Source organism: Dermochelys coriacea, chromosome 11, assembly GCF_009764565.3.
Source record: "Dermochelys coriacea isolate rDerCor1 chromosome 11, rDerCor1.pri.v4, whole genome shotgun sequence".
Classification (NCBI taxonomy): Eukaryota; Metazoa; Chordata; order Testudines; family Dermochelyidae; genus Dermochelys; species Dermochelys coriacea.
The window spans coordinates 12,510,455-12,529,777 of record NC_050078.2 but is presented as its reverse complement, the minus strand read 5'-3'; the positions used below and the strand labels follow the sequence as shown (position 1 = coordinate 12,529,777).

The following is a 19,323-nucleotide window of genomic DNA, read 5'->3' as shown; positions in this document are numbered from 1 at the left end:
GAATTTTCCTCCAGGGCAGATTGGAAGAGGCCCTGGAGGTTTTTCGCCTTCCTCTGTAGTATGGGGGCATGGGTCACTTGCTGGAGGATTCTCTGCTCCTTTAAACTACGATTTGAGGACTTCAATAGCTCAGACATAGGTGAGAGGTTTTTTGCAGGAGTAGGTGGGTGAGATTCTGTGGCCTGCATTGTGCAGGAGGTCAGACTAGATGATCATAATTGTCCCTTCTGACCTTAATATCTATGAATTTGATGGGCATATTCTTCAACATGACAATAGTAAAGTTAAATTTAAGCAATATATTATAAAATATAGAAAAATAAACTGTGAAGTGGGTCAATTTAAGATGAACAACAAAATTAAACAGTGTCCCAGAAACAGTCATGTTTGCTCTGTGATTAACTTTGATTCATTGTCATCATCTGTTCTGTTTGTTAGAATCCACAGCAGGAGACCATAAATAAGCCAGGATTTAATTTAAAGATTCCCAAGGTCTCTACCACAATATGAAAGCCAACCTCTGTTAAAATTAAAGACCTAAAAGATCTAGATCCCCTAATTATGGCACTTGCCTGAAGCACAGTGAATTTAATTTCATAACCATAGCATTCTCTGTGTGTGTGTGTGTGTGTGTGTGTGTGTGTGTGTGTACACACTTTAAATGGTACAGATAGCAACTCCTCTGGTTACGATTGCCTGACGCTTTCCAGTAGAAGACCCTGTTTTCAGTTGCTTATAACTTTGTCAAACTTAAACTGTTCAGGCTGACATTCTCCATACCAGGTGTCTGCTTAAGCTGAAATTTGCAAGGAAGTTTCAGCTAAAACTGATCTGCAGTTTCTGAGAACGAGGTTAGGGAAAAAGAGGGTTACCATCTGGCTGGTATTTGACTGGCCAGGTTGGGTTTTCCATGGATTTGCCAGTTGCCCGAAAAATAATTTAATTTGCCAGGGTTTTTTTTTTACATGGGTCTAAAGATTTGCATTATTATCACAATACACTGGGATATCTAATGTTAAAAGTTTCTATGTCCAGCAAAGGTGCTGCAGTGTTCCCACTTCTGCAGTTTACGCAGTAACAGATCAAAACTGTTGAAAATAAAGCAGCTGTCTGCCCACCAACACACCATGCGTGTGGGTGAGAGAGGGTTTGAGTCATGTGAGAGTGAGGAGATGTACAAGGCATATTAAATAATGGAAGATCAGGGAGATGGTGCAAGTGGATACTACTATACTCCCGAAAAAAAAAAAAAGCTAGCATCAGAAACTGCACATTCAATAACAACTGACTAAAGGAAACAGACTACAAAGAGTGGCTGGCAAAATGGGCTGATAAAACAAACACCCTGCTTGCTATCAATGATATTATCAGTCTTATCTATATGTGTTTTCTCTCTTGATACTATAAGTGGCTGTTGAAGCGGGATTGGGATGGCGAGAGTTGCGGAGTTGCCATGTGGTTGGGGTTGTGAAGGGCTTGACTTTTGGGGAGGGTGCTCGGTTTTTTGCATTTCAAAGGAGGTAACCCTAGGGGGGAAAAGTTGTTTTGCATGTATTAAAAATATTTTTACAACCGTTTCCTTGAGAATATCTAGCACCTCCATGCTTTGGAGCCGGGACTTGATATTTGGAAGACTGTTCCCTGGAGCCAGATAGGTGCCTTTAGCTATCCCTATGAATATTTGTCCAGATTTTGTCAGGATATAAGCGTCTGCAAAATTGCAGTTTGCACATGCTCAGTAGAGACTTGTTAGAGTTTGCAAGCTACATTTGCTCAAGATTCCATTTGTACTGAGCATGCTCCATCCCCCCACAGTTCCTATGCGCTGATCAGAGTGTGCATGCACCATTCATACAAACCAACTGAACATGCTCCATCCTGGGGATGCCAGGGCTGAGCAAGACTGTCCTTACATCATTCATACCTCATGTGCCAGGGACCATAGTGGTGCTGGACACAGGACCTGAGAGCAGCAGGACAACCCCTCCTGTGCTCTCTGTGATTCCCTGCTGGCACCAAGGCAGTATGTAAAAGGAGGAAGCCTCCTGACTGGAATTCAGAGAGGGGTGAGAAACGTGGGGGCAGGGGAAGAGATGCAGGCTGGGGAGGAGGACTGGGGAAGAAGTTTGGGCAGGGATGGGAGCCCAGTGGGAGGAGGGACTGTGGTAGGAGCAAAGGCGGGCAGAAGATGGAGAGGAATAGGAATAAGGGGCAGGAGTAGGAGGAAGGGTGGAGAAGGTAGGAGCTGTGGAGGCAGGGGGCAAGAACTGGGGATGGGCCAGGAACAGAGAGAAGGAGGAAGATATAAGCAGGAGGGAAGGAAGAAGCAGGAGTAAGATGGGAAGGGGACAGGCAGGAGCCAGCATGTATAGCAGAAAGTTGAAGATACAGGCAGAACTTGGGAAGGGTCAGGAGCTGGGTATGGGAACCAGGGGCAGGAAGCAGGGGATGGAGGGGATAGGAGCAGGAGGGGACAAGGGGAAGATGTGGGGACAGAAGGCCAAGGCTGGCCCTTCTACCATTTAAAATGGCAGTTTCTAAGAAACATATAAAAACGCAGACAGTGAGAGCTACTGCATAATAAATAAACAAACAAAAAGGTTTAAACAAGTGAAAGACAGGCTCGAAGCCACAGCCTGGCCAGTTGGCTGCCAGTTTGGAGTCTGATGCTGAACTGAATGCAAGCGGCATGTGTTTAATCCCCAGAGAACTGGGAAGCTGCATATGCAGCCTTCTACATTACAGAACTGTCACATTTAATGCAGCACCCACGTAGCTTAAATATGCCTACATCAGGTCGGGATTCCTTTGGGGTTTTATATCTGTCACTCCACTGCCAGCCAACATAAAGAACACCAAGGCAGTGTCCAAACTTATGTTTTGCTTAACTCTTCAATACACTGTATGCTTACCTACGTATGGACATTTTTAGACACCCAAATTAATGCTAACAGGTAGCCTTACAGCATGTCTACACTGCCTCTGGGAGTGACTCTCCCAGCCTGGGTCCACACAAGTGTTCTGGTAGGACTTGTGCTAGTTCTCTCAAAACAGGCGTGTAGTCAGTGCTTCAACATTGCAGTTTAGACTGGAGCTTGGGCTTTTAAGACCATCCCTGTCCCCCAGGCTTCAGAGCCTAGGCTCCAACCCAAGCTGTAAAATCGACACAGTTATTTTTAGACTGCCAGCACAAGCCCCACTACCATAAGTCTATGGACCCAGGCCAGGTGGTTTGCCCCCAGATGCACTTTAGATATGCCATTTAAGCCCTGCCTATGAAGCCATGAATGTAGTCAAGTGTGTGCCTGTGTCCACCCCCTACTGCTTAACTTCAGCAATTAATGAACAAAAACTATTCTCAGGCTTGTCTTTATTCAGGCTGAAGACATAAATGCTGCTGGCACATAGCCACATGAGTTCCTGCAGGTTTAAACAAGGGGAGAAAACATCATGTGCGCTAAACAGAAAACAAAATCAGTAGAGAAAGACATAGCATTTATAAGTTGCTAAATTGGTATTTAATTATACAAGACCATTAAAAAAGTTACTAATTATACAGAGCTGTTGACAGTGCCCCATTATCAAAAAATGAGAGTTTGAGAAACTTAGATGAAAACTAGGTCTAAACCAAAGCTTCCTGCATTATTGCTAAGAAAACACTACCAGTGTGGGGTGGTAGGTGACAACTAGGGGTGTGCAGTCAGGTGGTTATATTTCTGTATTGAAGCAGGCTATCTCAAGGCATGCAGGTGGCCCATTACAAGATGTGATCTACTTCTCTGATAGAGTGTCCTTGTTTGGTGAAGGTGGTTTTAAGCGTGTTAAGGTGTTTATCACAGACTTTCTCCTCAGAGCATATTCTGCGGTATCTGTGTGTCTGGCTGATAGGTCAGATGTGGAGTGATCACTTTGTGAAGTGTTCACCCACAGATGATATGGTGTTTTTGTCTTCAGTCTTTTTCCTGTTGGAGTTCATTCAAGAGCATGCTGATTGTCTGGTTGTTACTGGGGCATTTAGAGCACTGGATGAGGTATACCACCCCACAATGGAACTCATATGGGGTATCATCAAACAACTAGAACCCATACTTGATGGGGACTCCATCGGGAAGGAAATCTTTCCTGAACCCCCACTTCTGGCTTTCAAACAATACCTCAACTCTCCAAACTTATCATCAGAAACAAGCTTCCCAAAGACCAGAATGCACAACGTAAACCCTGCCAGAACAACAGATGCAAAACCTGCAGACATATTTCCACTTCTACAATGATCAACACCCTCCAAAACATACCTTTCAAGAGCCACGGATCCTACACATGTCTATCACAACATGTGGCATACCTTACCCAGTGCACTAAATACCCCAATAGCAACTATGTGGGTGAAACCACTACATTCTCAAATTAACTCACACAGGAAAATGATAAAAGAGAAAAACATCCAGTCACCTGTGGGTGAACACTTTTCACAAAGTGATCACTCCATGTCTGACCTATCAGTCCTCATCCTCAAAGGAAACCTGCACAACACTTTCAAAAGATGAGCCTGAGAGCTTAAATTCATAACTCTGCTAGATACTGAAAATCATAGACTGAACAGAGACACTGGATTTCTGGCTTATTACAACAATCTGTAACCTACTAACCCCTCTTTTAGCCCTATGACTTCAGATGTGCTAACATGCCACAACACCTTAAATGGGCCCTTAGTATATTTGCTAACTACTAATGCTAAGGAATCGGTTCCACTTTGCATTTAGCTGTGAAGACCTGAAGAAGAGCTCTGTGTAGCTCAAAAGCTTGTCTTTCTCACCAACAGAAGTAAGAAAGATATTACCTTGCCCCCCTTGTCTCTCTAATATCCTGGGACCGACACAGCTACAACTATACTGCATACACGTGTTTAATGTGTCAGACAAACAGCATAATCTCTGCCCTGAGGAGCCTACAGGCTAATGGGCACAGTACAAAACAATACAAGGCACTGCAATGCAAACAACTGCTCTGTAGTTAATCCCAGAGGGGTATGTTGGCATTGTAACTGGAATACTTCCTAGAAAATAGCAGCAACAGAACTCAGATGTCAACATGTTACTGCTGTCACTAAAAGATTTTCTGCCTTGAGATATGAGTCTGAACTTCTTCCCTAACTTAGTTAAAATCAATAGAGAGTTTTGCCTGATAAAACTGAGTGAAGGCTTTAGAATTGGACCCTAATGATTATAGTTTAGCTAGATTGGGAGCCCAGCTAATACACAGAAATATGCCATGTGTGGACCAATTCTGAAAAAGGGTCAAAAATAAATATAGGCTTACATGTCTAGTTTGGGATGGATATTAGCTCAAGGGTTAGAGCACGAGGCTTCTTGATTTGGTTCCAGACTGATATGTGTGACCTGGGGTATTCACAAAGTGATTGTGGACTGGATTTCAGTTAGAGACCAATAAATATCTATTTTCCTGTGAAGGAAGTCAGCTAACACAGAAATGGGCAAAGTATTTGAACACTACCATAGGGAAAGATGGCAAAGGAGTATAATTTCTTCACTTTTAAAGAGTTCAACCATCTATTTTACAGCCATACTGAAAAACATTTATGTTGGTTAATTCTCCACTTTTCAATAAAATTCAAGGTCCAAACAAAGCCAAGCCATGAGTCATTTTCACTTATGTCAACCTATTTATACTCTAAATAGGCAACTCCAGATCCAAACATGTGCCTAGTCTCTACTGGTTTAACATTTTGCCCTTCGCACAAGCTCACTTCTGGCACTCTTAATTTACTTCATTGTCTCTTCAGTGTTTGCTACATCTGGCAGATGAACACTGAAACCTCAGCAATTTCCTCACTAAACTATCTTGGCAATAAGCATGCTGTTGGGGCCATGTGATTAATGCCAGTGCTTCTAATCTAAGATATGGAAACATGCTAGAGGAATGATGCAGGTAATGACAGGGGATGAAATTCAGTCCACCCACATATAGCCAAACTCTTTGAATTCATATGAGTAAAGTGTCAAGGGGCTGGGGAAGTGAAAGCTTCCCCTATGTAGCAGAGCTACTGTGCATCTCCCAACTCCTTGTGGCTGCTATGAACTGCAATAGCACCTGCAGTGGCTCTGCATCAATTGCAAACGCTATCAAAGCCACTGGATTCCCATAAACATGTATCTATGGCTCCTTCCTTGGTCTGCTGTCACTGAAGCCTTTGAATCAGTTCCACATGGGCTTGCAAACCCCATGTCTGCTGTGAATAGTGCACATGCTCCACTCCACTCATGTTCCCCTTCACAGAAGCCAGGTGGAGTTTATGCGATACAGAGGTCCTAGCACCATCTTCTCTGCATCATGGGTGAATTTCACCCTGACAGAGATTCTGGGCTAGTTCTGGATCTCAAACAGCTAGTTCAGATTTCACCCACTGCTACCTTAAATTATGGACCAGATGCTGATCTCAAATACAGCGGGGCTGAAGCCGGTGGTGTGCCTGCCCTCCGCCCCCCAACCTGGGAGCAGCATGGTGCTGAAGCCGACGGACTCCAGCCCCAGCCAGGAGCGACGCAGAGCAGAAGCTGGCAGCCCCCATCCAAGCTGGGAGCAGCGTGGGCTGAAGTTGGCAGCCCCTTCCCCAAGCTGGGAACGGTGCAGGGCTGAAGCTGTTGGGCTCCCAACCCAAGCTGGGAGCAGCGCAGGGCTGATGTCAGCACCCCTCAAGCCTCCGAAGCCAGGAGCAGCATGGGGCTGAAAACGGCAAAGCCAGGAGCCCCAGCACTCACCCAGAAGCTGGGAGACAGCCCTGCCTGTACACAGCCCCTAGCTACCCCCTGCCTGCACCCTGAGCTACCCCCCTCCCTGCACCCGGAGCTACCTCTTGCCCACATACAGCCCAGCTACCCCATCTCCTTGCACCCTGAGCTACCCCCTGCATGCACATAGCCCCTAGCCGTCCCCTCCCTGCACCTTGAGCGGTTTTCAAACTGTTTGAACTGAGTTCCCCCTTCGAGTTATATTTTTTGGTTGCATCCCCCCACAGTCCAGTCAGGCTGGGTGGCCTTTGGAGTGAGTCAGGGGTGGCGATGGGGCTCCCTCCCTGGACCCCGCTGTGTGGAGCTGGGCTGGCTCAAGCCCTGCCAGCTTTTGCCCCACCCCCAAATAGAAGTAAAACTATGCCCATGCCCAAGGGTTCTCCCTGGCCCAGAACCCCGAATTCCCGTCTCCTGCCACCGTGGGCCCTGGTGTTTTTATGGCATGTTGAGGGGGGGCCTCAGCAAGAAAAAGGTTGAGAACCCCTGGCTTAAAATGCCAATGGCTTCTTGAAGCCCTCTCTACACTAGCATTGCTAGCTACCATCTGTGGAGCTGAACCAGTGCTAGCAACAATAGGAATTTTTTATAAATAATTTCTAGTGCAGACATAACCAATGACGTTATACCTGATGTATAACCAGTGTAACTGAGATGAGAATCTGACTCTATATTTGACACTAGTGCAATAACTTGGTCTGAGAATTATGGCCCCAATTCAGCAAGGCACTTAAGCACATGCTTAACCTAAAGCACATGAATGCTGACGTCAAAAGGACTTACCATGTGCTTAGATTTAGACTTTTTTTTAAGTACCTTGCAGAATCAGGACCTGTATGTGCAACTTTGCGCACCCTACTCTTTCCACAGCTGAAAGTTCATTACGGTATCTCCAAGGCTTAACAAAAGTGAGGCATATACTGCAAATCATTAATACTTTCTCGGAGGCTATCTCTGTCATCATAAGACTTTTGTTTATGGACATTCCCCCACTTTGCTGAAGCCTATTATAGATGACTTGTTTGTAGTATGCAATTCAACTAATACAGGCAAAGCCTTCAGCTAATAAGAGCATCTCTATGGATCAAAAAGAAAAGGAGTACTTGTGGCACCTTAGAGACTAACAAATTCATTAGAGCATAAGCTTTCGTGAGCTACAGCTCACTTCATCGGATGCATTTCTATGGATCAAGTATGCTGTTGCAAACTGATGCTACAGAGCATTAAAACAATGATTCTGACTAATTCCAACTCCCTCAGAAGAAAGCCTATCTTTAAAAGTCACTCATTGCTGAATGGCCTTTGGTCTACAGAAAAATGTGAGGTATGCTTTAACTACATCCCCAGAGGCCTCCTATTTGATGTCTTGTCCACTGTATCTCGGTTGAGACAGCCTTATCTTTGAATGTTTTTCACTTACACTAAACAGCATGTATTCAGGTTCTCACTGAGTCATCAAAACCTCATGTGTATGCATGCTTGTGAGTCCTTACGGTTAATTTGGAAAACAAAAATCAGCTTCATTAACCAGTTTAATTTTTCTAGACACACTTACTAATAATGGCTATGTTATTTTTTCTAGAAACAGTAACAGCGTTACATTAATTAATGCTTCATTAAAACAGAATTCCTCAAGGAGTACATATGACACTGCAGGCGTGTTTATGTCTAATGAGTTTATCCTAATTGATGTTTTTAGACCTCAAACATACATGACTGGCCACTTATTTTACAGAGTCACCTTTTAATTGTGAATTAACCACTGTTTGGTCTGTTTTTGCTATAATGTCTCACTATGCTATTGTTCATGCATAAAAATGGTTTAAGCAAATTTCTCCTCTTTACGGCAGTTAGGTCCCAAGCATCCAAATCAAACAAGGCAGGAATTTGGCATATGCCCTGTGCAATAAATGCATCCTGTTTGTGTCCTCTGAGTTTTCACTTTGTACATTAAGTCAATCTGTTGCATCATTTTGCAATATAGAGAAACTCTATCACGTGCATCTTACCTCTTTGGTGTGAGTGTGGAAGGAGACAGACATGTCCAAGAGAAGTTTCCTCTGTTCCACTCTCCGGACAAAGTCCTGAATCCGCACTTCCAGATGCCGGGCTGCTTTGTAGATCTCTTCAGGATCACATTCCCCAGTCTGAGCCAACTGCTCTGCAGCCTCTAAAAGCTTGTCTGCATTTGTGTATGTATTCTACCAGAAAACAAAGCAAGGAACAGAGTATGAGTAATATAACTGTGGCAAATAAACTACTGAAACAAGCTGCTTGCAGTTTCAAAGGCATGAAAGCGAGTGATTATCGGAGTTGTAAAACAATGGTAATAATTCCTATTGGTGCTGCCATCTGTGAGAGGAGCAAGTATTAACCCATATAGACTAATCCCTGAATAGGCATGAAATAATTTCTTGGTTTGAAACGCACACCAATACAGTGCTAGCTAGCCTGACAGATAAATATGACTGTGTACTTGTTTTTTCCAGAATTCTGGAATTTCTCAAAGATACAGTAATGAAGCAACTGGAGTTAACCATTTCAGAGGCAGAAGTTGTCTCATGCAACACTTGGCAGCATACTGGTTAGGAAGGACTCCTAATGGCGATCATATTGCAGTATGTAATCATATTAGCCCGAAATATCTCATCCGCAAGAAATGGATGCCTTTCGGTGGCTTTTGTGTGGTAAATTGGGAGAAATCCAAGTGTGAGATTTTGTCTTCAAGTTGCTTCTATGTTTGCTCTTATCTGTTGAACACTTGATTTATAAGAAGGAGACAATCACTCCTACTGTGGGCTGACTAATCAAACAATGTGAAATGCTTATGAATGACACCATCCCCAGTATGTCTGAGGTACTTACCTGGCCCTTATCACTATAGTAGTTATGCACCTCACAATTCTTTTATGTACATCCTCACAACACCCCGTGAGGCAGGGAAGTGCTATTATCCCCATTTTACAGTTGGGAAACGGAGGCACACAGTGACAAAGTGACTTGTCCAAGGAAATCTGTAGCAGAGCAGGCATTGAACTCAGGTCTCGCAAGTCATAATCTAGTATCCTAATCATTGGGCCATCCTTCCTCTCCTCCTTTCCATTCCATCTGTGGAAAACTCTGCTATACTAATATACAAAGAATATGTCCCATTAAATAGAAATGGTATATAGACAGCACAGACTTTTAATTCCAAAATAGGGAGTTATATAGTCAGTTTAATGGAATATTTATGGTTAAGATTATTATTTGTGTAGGTCTAGATTGTGCACCCAGTACTCACAGTAATGGGCACTTACTTTCCCCAAGAAGTCAATAACCCATAGTGACCAAAGCTCAGTACCAATGTGGACACAAGAACAAATGGATATAAACTGGTCATCGCGAAGTTTAGACTTGAAATTAGACAAAGGTTTCTAACCATCAGAGGAGTGAAGTTTTGGAATAGCCTTCCAAGGGAAGCAGTGGGGGCAAAAGACCTATCTGGCTTTCAGATTAAACTCGATAAGTTTATGAAGGAAATGGTATCATGGGATAACATGATTTTGGCCATTAATTGATCTTTAAATATACATGGTAAATAGGCCCAATGGCCTGTGATGGGATGTTAGATGGGATGGGATCTGAGTTACTACAGAAAATTCTTTCCTGGGTATCTGGCTGGTGAATCTTGCCCATATGCTCAGGGCTCAGCTGATCGCCATATTTGGGGTCGGGAAGGAATTTTCCTCCAGAGCCGATTTGAAGAGGCCCTGGAGGTTTTTCGCCTTTCTCTGTAGCATGGGGCATGGGTCACTTGCTGGAGGATTCTCTGCTCCTTGAAGTCTTTAAACCATGATTTGAGGACTTCAATAGCTCAGACATAGGTGAGAGGTTTATCGTAGGAGTGGGTGGGTGAGATTCTGTGGCCTGCGTTGTCCAGGAGGTCAGACTAGATGATCATAATGGTCCCTTCTGACCTTAATACCTATGAATATCTATGAAAAAAAAAGAGTGCTAGGTAATTTATAATCAAATAAGGAGATAACATATCAGCCCAAAGAAGTTTCCAATTAGGAGACGGGATTTTCAAAAGCGCTCAGCACTGGCCTCACTCTACTCCCATTGAAGTCAAAGGGAGCTTTACCATTCATTTCAATAGAAGCAGAGTTATGCCTGCACTGAGGGCTTCTGAAAATCCCATGCAGAGATCTTTCTCAGCAGAGATATACATTAACTTATTGAAAAGTGTGGACATATGCATCCCCCTGAGCATTTAAGGAACAATGTCAGTCTAAAAGCCATGAATCAAATCCTGAAGTCCTCACACAGAAAATATGCTGATGGAGTCAATAGGAGTCACCAAGAGTAAATGCTGAGTAAAAAGTAGGTAACAGTCTCAAAAGCTGTCCCCATATATTTAGGAAAAAATCCCTTACCTATACTATAAAAAAAAATCTTAGATTATTGAAGTAGAATGAATATGGGATATGTAATTCACTGTTAATTTTCCCTATTTCTGCTGATTGGGTATAAATATAATCTTTTTTGCATTTCTCCTCTTGGACAATAAAGCAGTATAATAGTTTTGCTTCTAATAGTAAATTCCTTTTGCTTTCAGGTTCTTATGCAGTAGCACAATGCCATAGTCACAGAATCATAGAAGATTAGTGTTGGAAGAGAACTCAGGAGGTCATCTAGTCCAACCCCTGCTCAAAGCAGGACCAATCCCCATCTAAATCATCCCAGCCAGGGCTTTGTCAAGCCGGGCCTTAAAAACCTCTAAGGATTGAGATTCCACTACCTTCTTAGGTAACCCATTCCAGTGCTTCACCACCCTCCTAGTGAAATAGTTTTTCCTAATATCTAACCTAACCCTCCCCCACTGCAACTTGAGACTATTGTTCCTTATTCTGTCATCTGCCACCACTGAGAACAGCCTAGCTCCATCCTCTTTGGAACCCCCCCTTCAGGTAGTTGAAGGCTGTTATTAAATCCCCCCTCACTCTTCTCTTCTGCAGACTAAATAAACCCAGTTCCCTCAACCTCTCCTCATAAATCATGTGCCCAAGCCCCCTAATCATTTTTGTTGCCCTTTGCTGAACTGTCTCCAATTTGTCCATATCCTTTCTGTAGTGGGGGGCCCAAAACTGGACACAGTACTCCAGATGTCGCCTCACCAGTGCCGAATCAAGGGGAATAATCACTTCCATCGATCTGCTGGCAATGCTCCTACTAATGCAGCCCAATATGCCATCAGCCTTCTTGGCATGAAGGGCACATTGTTGACTCATATCCAGCTTCTCGTCCTCTGTAATCCCTAGGTCCTTTTGTGCAAACTGCCACTTAACCAGTCAGTCCCCAGCCTGTAGCAGTGCATGGGATTCTTCCTCCTAAGTGTAGGACTCTGCACTTGTCCTTGTTGAACCTCATCAGATATCTTTTGGCCCAATCCTCCAGTTTATCTAGGTCACTCTGGACCCTATCCCTACCCTCCAGCATATCTACCTCTCCCTCCATCTAAGTGTCATCAGCAAATTTGCTGAGGGTGCAATCTATCCCATCGTCCAGATCATTAATGAAGATGTTGAACAAAACCGGCCCCAGGACCAACTCCTGGGGCACTCTGCTTGATACCGGCTGCCAACTAGACATAAGAGCCATTGACCACTACCCACTGAGCCCAAGGATCTAGCCAGCTTTCTATCTACCTTATAGTCCATTCATCCAATCCATACTTTTTTAACTTGCTGACAAGAATACTGTGGGAGACTGTATCAAAAGCTCTGCTAAAGTCAAGGTATACCACGTCCACCACTTTCCCCATATGCACAGAGCCTGTTCTCTCATCATAACCGGTAATCAGGTTGGTCAGGCATCACTTGCCCTTGGTGAATCGATGTTTAGGTTCCGAACAACGTAGGGCAATGCTAATATTTTTTAAAATAACCAGTGCAGCTGTAAGAAGAAAAGGAGGACTTGTGGCACCTTAGAGACTAACAAACTAGATTTGTTAGTCTCTAAGGTGTCACAAGTACTCCTTTTCTTTTTGCGAATACAGACTAACACGGCTGCTACTCTGAAACCAGTGCAGCTGTGTACCACTTATTTACGCATGAGTGAACAAGTCTGGATAAAATATTTCTTGAGTTCTAGAGATTCCCCCACCCCTTTTCACGCATCTCTGTCCTTCCAGACCCCAGCCAGGGCTTGGAGTAGGTGCAAAGTTCCACAGGAGAAGCTGTTCTTGGGCATTTCCTGCCCCACTGGAATCACAAAGCCTGTTCTTTAGAGATTTCCAACTCAGCTTTGCAGCCCTAGTGGTTCATGTAAACTCCAAATAACTCTCAAAGGTTAGTTGCTTACCTAAACTAAACTTGAACTTCAGACCTTGATGTACACACAAAAGAACTGTCATTCCTTGACATAAAAGAATATAAATACAACATCTAATAAGGAAGCACAGAGTCTTTTTTCCCACTTACTTATAAAACATGCCTGCATTTTGTCACATGTACTCAAGTGTTTCATCGTAGATCAATCTTTACCTCCACTTTCTTCTTTAAAACACACTTTTCCCAGAACATTAGCTCTCCCCATCCCACCAGCTCACGGGTGCTAATCAAAAATCCATCTAAGGTGAAGCTAACACGCTGTGTCCGAAATCGGTATTTCATTACTGTTTCACTTGCTTTCACGTGCCATTCCATATCCCTCATCAATTCCTTCTCTATTTAGACTGTAAGACAGCGGTAGTCAATTATTTTTTGTCAAGGTCCAAATTTCCAAATATTGTCAAGTTCCAGACTTCAGAGAAGATAATAATAATAAAAAAGCAACAATAATGATAAGAAGTAAATAAATAAAAAGATTTCAGGATTGATTCAAAAATAGCCGGGGGTTCAGATTTGGCCCACGTTCTGCCTATTTATTACCTCTGCTGTAAGTTCTTCAGGGCAGAGACCGTGTCTTATTTGTTTAACGCTCCTCCTGCTCTTTTGGTTCTGTATAAATAATAACATACCAGATCGCCCTTCACATAGGGAAAACCCGAGGGACTTTGGGGAGGATGAAAAATATATAGGAGGTGCCCCTTAGGGAGCTTTTCTTGAACACCTCTCCCTGCTCCCTCACCGCTAAGTTAAAAAAGGAGGTCCCAAACCCACCAGGTTGCCCAATAACCATGCTCATCTTGAAGGATTCATAAGAAACCTAGGATCTGTGTCACTGCAGAAGCTCCAAGATTCCCTGTTTCCCCACTTTGCTTCCAGGTAGAGTGACTCCATCGAAGTCGTGCTACCGGGACTTGCCTTGTTAGCCAGTACACCGAAAGCCATAATCCTCCCTTAAAGTGGAGTTAAAGAGCAGAGATGGGAAACTACACAAGAGTTAATGCAGCCTCTGGGTGAAATTACTGTTGCTGGCAAAGAGGAGACAATGTACAGCCTTCTCCCTGCTGCTGCCTCCATATGGGTCCCCAAACCTGCAGAAGGTTCTCTATGGAGTCCTTAGCAGACTGGAAAACAATTTTATTAAGACAATGTTAAAATAAAGGAAAAAATGGCACAGAGTTTAAGTGCAGAAGTTTCTGGTTATCAGGGAATAAGGTAAGGACTATCAAGGGGTGCAAAATTCGGTTTAGGACTGGATGGCATAAGGAATACATAATGTGCGATATCCCCAGTTGGGGGTAAAAGGTTAATGGGTCAAAGTACAGACATTGAGATATGAGGATATGTTGTTCATATAATGGCTATGTTCAGGTGTGGGAGTAACAATGCTACAGAGGCAGCTAATCCCTTTTTTACATTGTAGATCCATATGCAGAAAGTCCCTTTCATATGTGGCTCTGGGGGGAGACAATTGCCAGCTAAATAACAACAGTAACAATTTCATTGGTTAATAATCTTCTGCTGGATTTTTTTTATTTGACCCTTGAAGGTTTTTCTTTTTGATGTAAGATTCTTTCCCCCCAACAACGCATTAACGCCCAAAAGAACAGACTGTAATGTGGAAATCCTTGAAATTCTATCCCACTGACCTGCTAAATGGTAGTATGTAGTGCTTAGGTGCCATTTCAAGCACAAAACCAATTTTCATCTCAAATCTCTTAATAACCTTTCTGTAGTAATCTTTGTATAACCACGTGCTGAAACTCATGAAATTTGCAATCATAAGAAAATGAAAAATACTTCAGGCTTCAGAATGGAAACCTCTCTAATTTGTGCTTTTTTAATTCATTTCAGAAAGAATTATCAGGGTTTTATTTTTATTTTCTGCTTGCAAGAAATAGCAAATAAGATTATGGAAAAGACTGCAGCTAAAAAATCCATCCCTCCATTCATAATCAGAAATGTTTGTTAGCTGATATTGCTTTGGGGTCAGATATCAACATTCATTCTACTATTTGTTTCATCAGTTATTAAGGATTCCATAAACTATAGGAGATAAATAAAGGCTGCTTATGAAAAAAGTGGACTGACATTTCATAGACTGCCAGTACATTGTACATCTCCTTGTGCATTCATTTAAACATAAATAAAAGTCAAAATCTCAGGACTCAGTTTTTCCTCTCTGATCTGCATGGTGGAGCTCAGCTCTGAGATTCTGCTGCCTCTCTCACTTTGCATGCATAGAGACATCATTCTAAGGAATACAGAATATCCAAACTGAGACTTTCCAGCAGATCAGAGAGAAGACATTTTCACTTAAAAAAAAAAAGAAAAAAAAAGGTGAAACATTGAAAGAAACATTAACTGACACCTCCCCTTTCCCCCAACATCAGAGTTGGGCTAGTTAAGTATTTGTAGAACAGTGAGCAGTCCTGTCCAGGTCTGTTTCATTCAGCCTAGGAATCAGGAAGATTCTGGCTGGTGACATTAGACAGCACCACATTTGTATAGTTGGTGCTTGAACCCAAAACCCATTATAATGGGATGGTAGCATTGGTGCTACAGTTAATACAGCTGGTTTGAGCACAATGATTCTATTTTGTGATTTTAACATTTGTTTTTGTTCTGAATCAGAACAAAATCTCAACATTTCAAAATTATCCATGAAAGAAAATTCTGAAATGTTTTTCAGTTCTGATCAATCAAAATGTGTCATTTTGATTTCAACTTTTCTATTTTTTATATATAATATAATACAAAATAAAAAATTAAAATATCTGAAAATATCAAAATGGGATATTTCAACATTGCTTGAACTTTTTTTTTTGTTTTTTTCCTCCAAAAAAGAAATTTCAGCCAAATTAACAAGATTTTGCAAAGCATTTTGGTTTTGACCAAACAGGTGGAAAATATTTCTAAGGTTTTATGACTAGTTCTAATAGTTAAGGCTGTGTCTAGCATATTATTTAACAGCTAATTTTTTGAAGTGCTCTAAAAGCCACAGACATACTCTGGATTGTGTTGAAAATTGCTGTGACTCACAGGGGTCCAAAGTAGGGTTCTTGGACCAAACTAGACCAGTTGAGCATAGGGTTGCTAAGATACGCCCCCCCATCAATCATGTGACATCTACATTTTACATTTTTTGCACACACATGGGGCTCAGACTATAGTTCTGATCCTTCCCAAATAGATATCCGTCTGCTCAGAACTAAGCTCAGCTAGTGGCTGGCATCCTCGGCCCCTTTAGAGAAGTAATATTTTAAAAGATACTCAAGCCAAGTTGCTGAGCTAGAGAAACTCATTTACTTATGTGCATCAGGAGTGGGGCTCTGTTGCAAACATGAGTGTTTGCAGGGAGCCTGATGTCAGAGTAAATGGCTGGTTCAAGGTGCCATGCTTTAGCCATTGAACCAAAGCTGTATACCCTGACTCTATACTTCCTGACTTTCAGAAGTGTAAGTACAGGTGCACTTGACATTCTTGAAGGGTATGAGGCACTTAACCTGAAGCAAGCTTAACGCTGTGTTAGCTAAGTTTGGGGGCAGTGAATTGAAGTTAATGGCAAAGACTCCCACTGACTTCAGTGAGTTTTGGATTAAACTGTAAATCTGAAAGTTAGAGCCAGAGAGGACTATAAGGGTCCTTCAGCAGCTCAATCAAGTCTCTTCCTTTACATTCATTACAACTGAATCCTGACTCTCTCCACAACTGAGGCAGCAAGCTTTGAGCCTGAACCAGTTTTCATTGAAGTCAATGGAAATGGGCCAACTGACTTTACAGGGAATTGGATAAGGACCCTAGTCACTTGCCTAAGAATACAGAGAGAGTCAGGCCAGGACTAGAACTTAGAAGTCCCTAGTTTCTAGTCCTGGGCATAGATTACTGGGTAACATTTCTCCCCTAAGTATCTATAGCATTAACATAACTGCAAGATCCTAATAAGTATAAAGATAAGAACATAAGAACTGCCATACTGGGTCAAATCAATAGTCCATCTTGCCCAGTATCCTGTCTCCAACAGTGGCGAACACCATAGCTTCAGAGGGAGTGTACAAAAAAGAGCAGTTGGAGTGATCCACCCCGTCTTCCCCTCAAGCTTCTAGCAGTCAGAGATTTAGGGTTGCTCCAAGCATGGGGCTGCATCCCTGACCATCTTGGCTAATAGCAATTGAAGGACCTATCCTCCGTGAACTAATCTAGTTCTTTTTTGAAGCCAGTTATACTCTTCGCCTTCACAACATCCAATAGCAATGATTTCCACTGGTTAATTGTGTGCTATGTAAAAAAGTACTTCCTCTTGTTTGTATTAAACCTGCTGACTATTAATTTCATTGGGTGACACCTGGTTTTTGTATTGTGGGAAAGGGTAATATTCTATTCTCTATTCACTTTTTCCACACCATTCGTGATTTTACAGCCCTCTATCATATGGAGCTCTTAGTTGTCTCTTTTCGAAGATGAACAGTCCTAATCTTTTTAGTCTCTCCTCACATGGAAGCTGTTCCATACCCTTGATCGTCTTTGTTGCCCTTCTCTGAACCTTTTCCAGTTTTACTATATCTGTTTTGAGATGAGGCCACCAGAACTGGACACAGTATTCGAGGTGTGGGTGCACCATGGATTTACTCAGTGACATTTAATGGAAGTTTTCAAAGAACTATCCTCAGTGACTCCAAGATCTCTTTCTTGAGTGATTAAGCTAATTCAGAACCATCACTAGATATGTATAGTTGGGATTATTTTTGCCAACGTGCATTACTTTGCACTTATCAGTGTTGAATTTCATCTGCGATTTTGTTGCTCAGTTACCGAGTTTTGTGAAGTCACTCTGTAACCCTTTGCAGTCAGTGTTGGATTTAAGATAATTTTGCATTTCCCAGATATTGTTATAAATTACTCTAGTCCTTACCCTTAACTATTCAAGCCAATTACCACTATCCTACTCTTTCTGTTAAACCCCCTTGTTAAAAATAGCTCCAATGTTTTCTTAGGTTAAATGCTGAAAGGAACTTGCATCTCACACTCAATCTTTTGCTGGAGAACTATACAGTAATTCAACATTTTACAATTAAAGAGTGACCATAATGAAGCATTTCTGTGACAAATAAATTAGGTGTTTAAAGCTGCATCTATCTTTGTCAAAATCCCCCCTCCCGCAAGCAGGTCAGAGGATAAGTGCATGATGATGATATACTCTGTGATTTTATTTGGTTTGGGTTTCACGTTATCAAATCAAGATCTGTATTCTTACTCGTATTTTATTGCTCTAATTCAAACCAGACCTAGAAGGAATTATAGTCACAGAAGTTAATGGCAGAGAAGATCTCCTAGATGGTGCAGTCAATCTCCCTGCCAGGGCAGGATGGTTCCCCATTGTACACTGGATTAGAGTCTTCTTCAGACTCACTGTAAATGTCCAAAGCAATAGGGCTTCCATCATCTCCCTCACGAGACTATTTTACAGATAAAAATTTTGGTCAGGATATTTTTCCTTATATGCAGCCTAAATCTTCCTTTTCAAAATTCTGTCCGATTAGTCCTAGTTATACTTCCTTATACTACCATCCTTGATGTTTATACTCTTTAAATATCTGGCGTTTGTGATGTCCATTTCTGCCCCCACTTGGGCCCCGATTTAGGAATCTATTCATAGGTTCATAGATACTAAGGTCAGAAGGGACCACTCTGATCATCTAGTCCGACCTCCTGCACAGCGCAGGCCACAGAATGTCACCCACCACTCCTATGAAAAACCTCACCCATGTCTGAGCTATTGAAGTCCTCAAATCATGGTTCAAAACTTCAAGGAGCAGAGAAGCCTCCCTCCAGTCAACCATGCCCCATGCTACAGAGGAAGGCAAAAAAACCTCCAGGGCCTCTCCAATCTGCCCTGGAGGAAAACTCCCTCCCGACCCCAAACATGGCAATCAGCCAAACCCTGAGCACATGGGCAAGATTCACCAGCCAGTTACCCAGGAAAGAGTTTTCTATAGTAAATCAGATCCCATCCATCTAATATCCCAGCTCAGGGGATTTGGCCTATTTACCCTGAATATTTAAAGATCAATTACTTACCAAAATCCCATTATCCCATCATACCATCTCCTCCATAAACTTATCGAGTAGAATCTTAAAACCAGATAGAT

General features: G+C 42.4%; 1 protein-coding gene across 6 annotated transcripts in view; it reads right to left on the bottom strand.

Annotated features, from left to right (window-relative positions):
* KALRN (kalirin RhoGEF kinase) overlaps window positions 1-19,323 on the bottom strand; it is a 777,539-nt gene that overhangs the window by 295,138 nt on the left and 463,078 nt on the right. For all 6 annotated transcript variants that reach the window (XM_038421355.2, XM_038421356.2, XM_038421358.2 and 3 more), the window contains exon 11: window positions 8,813-9,004. In XM_038421355.2, coding sequence (XP_038277283.1) covers window positions 8,813-9,004 — 192 coding nt within the window. The remainder of the gene's footprint in view (window positions 1-8,812; window positions 9,005-19,323) is intronic.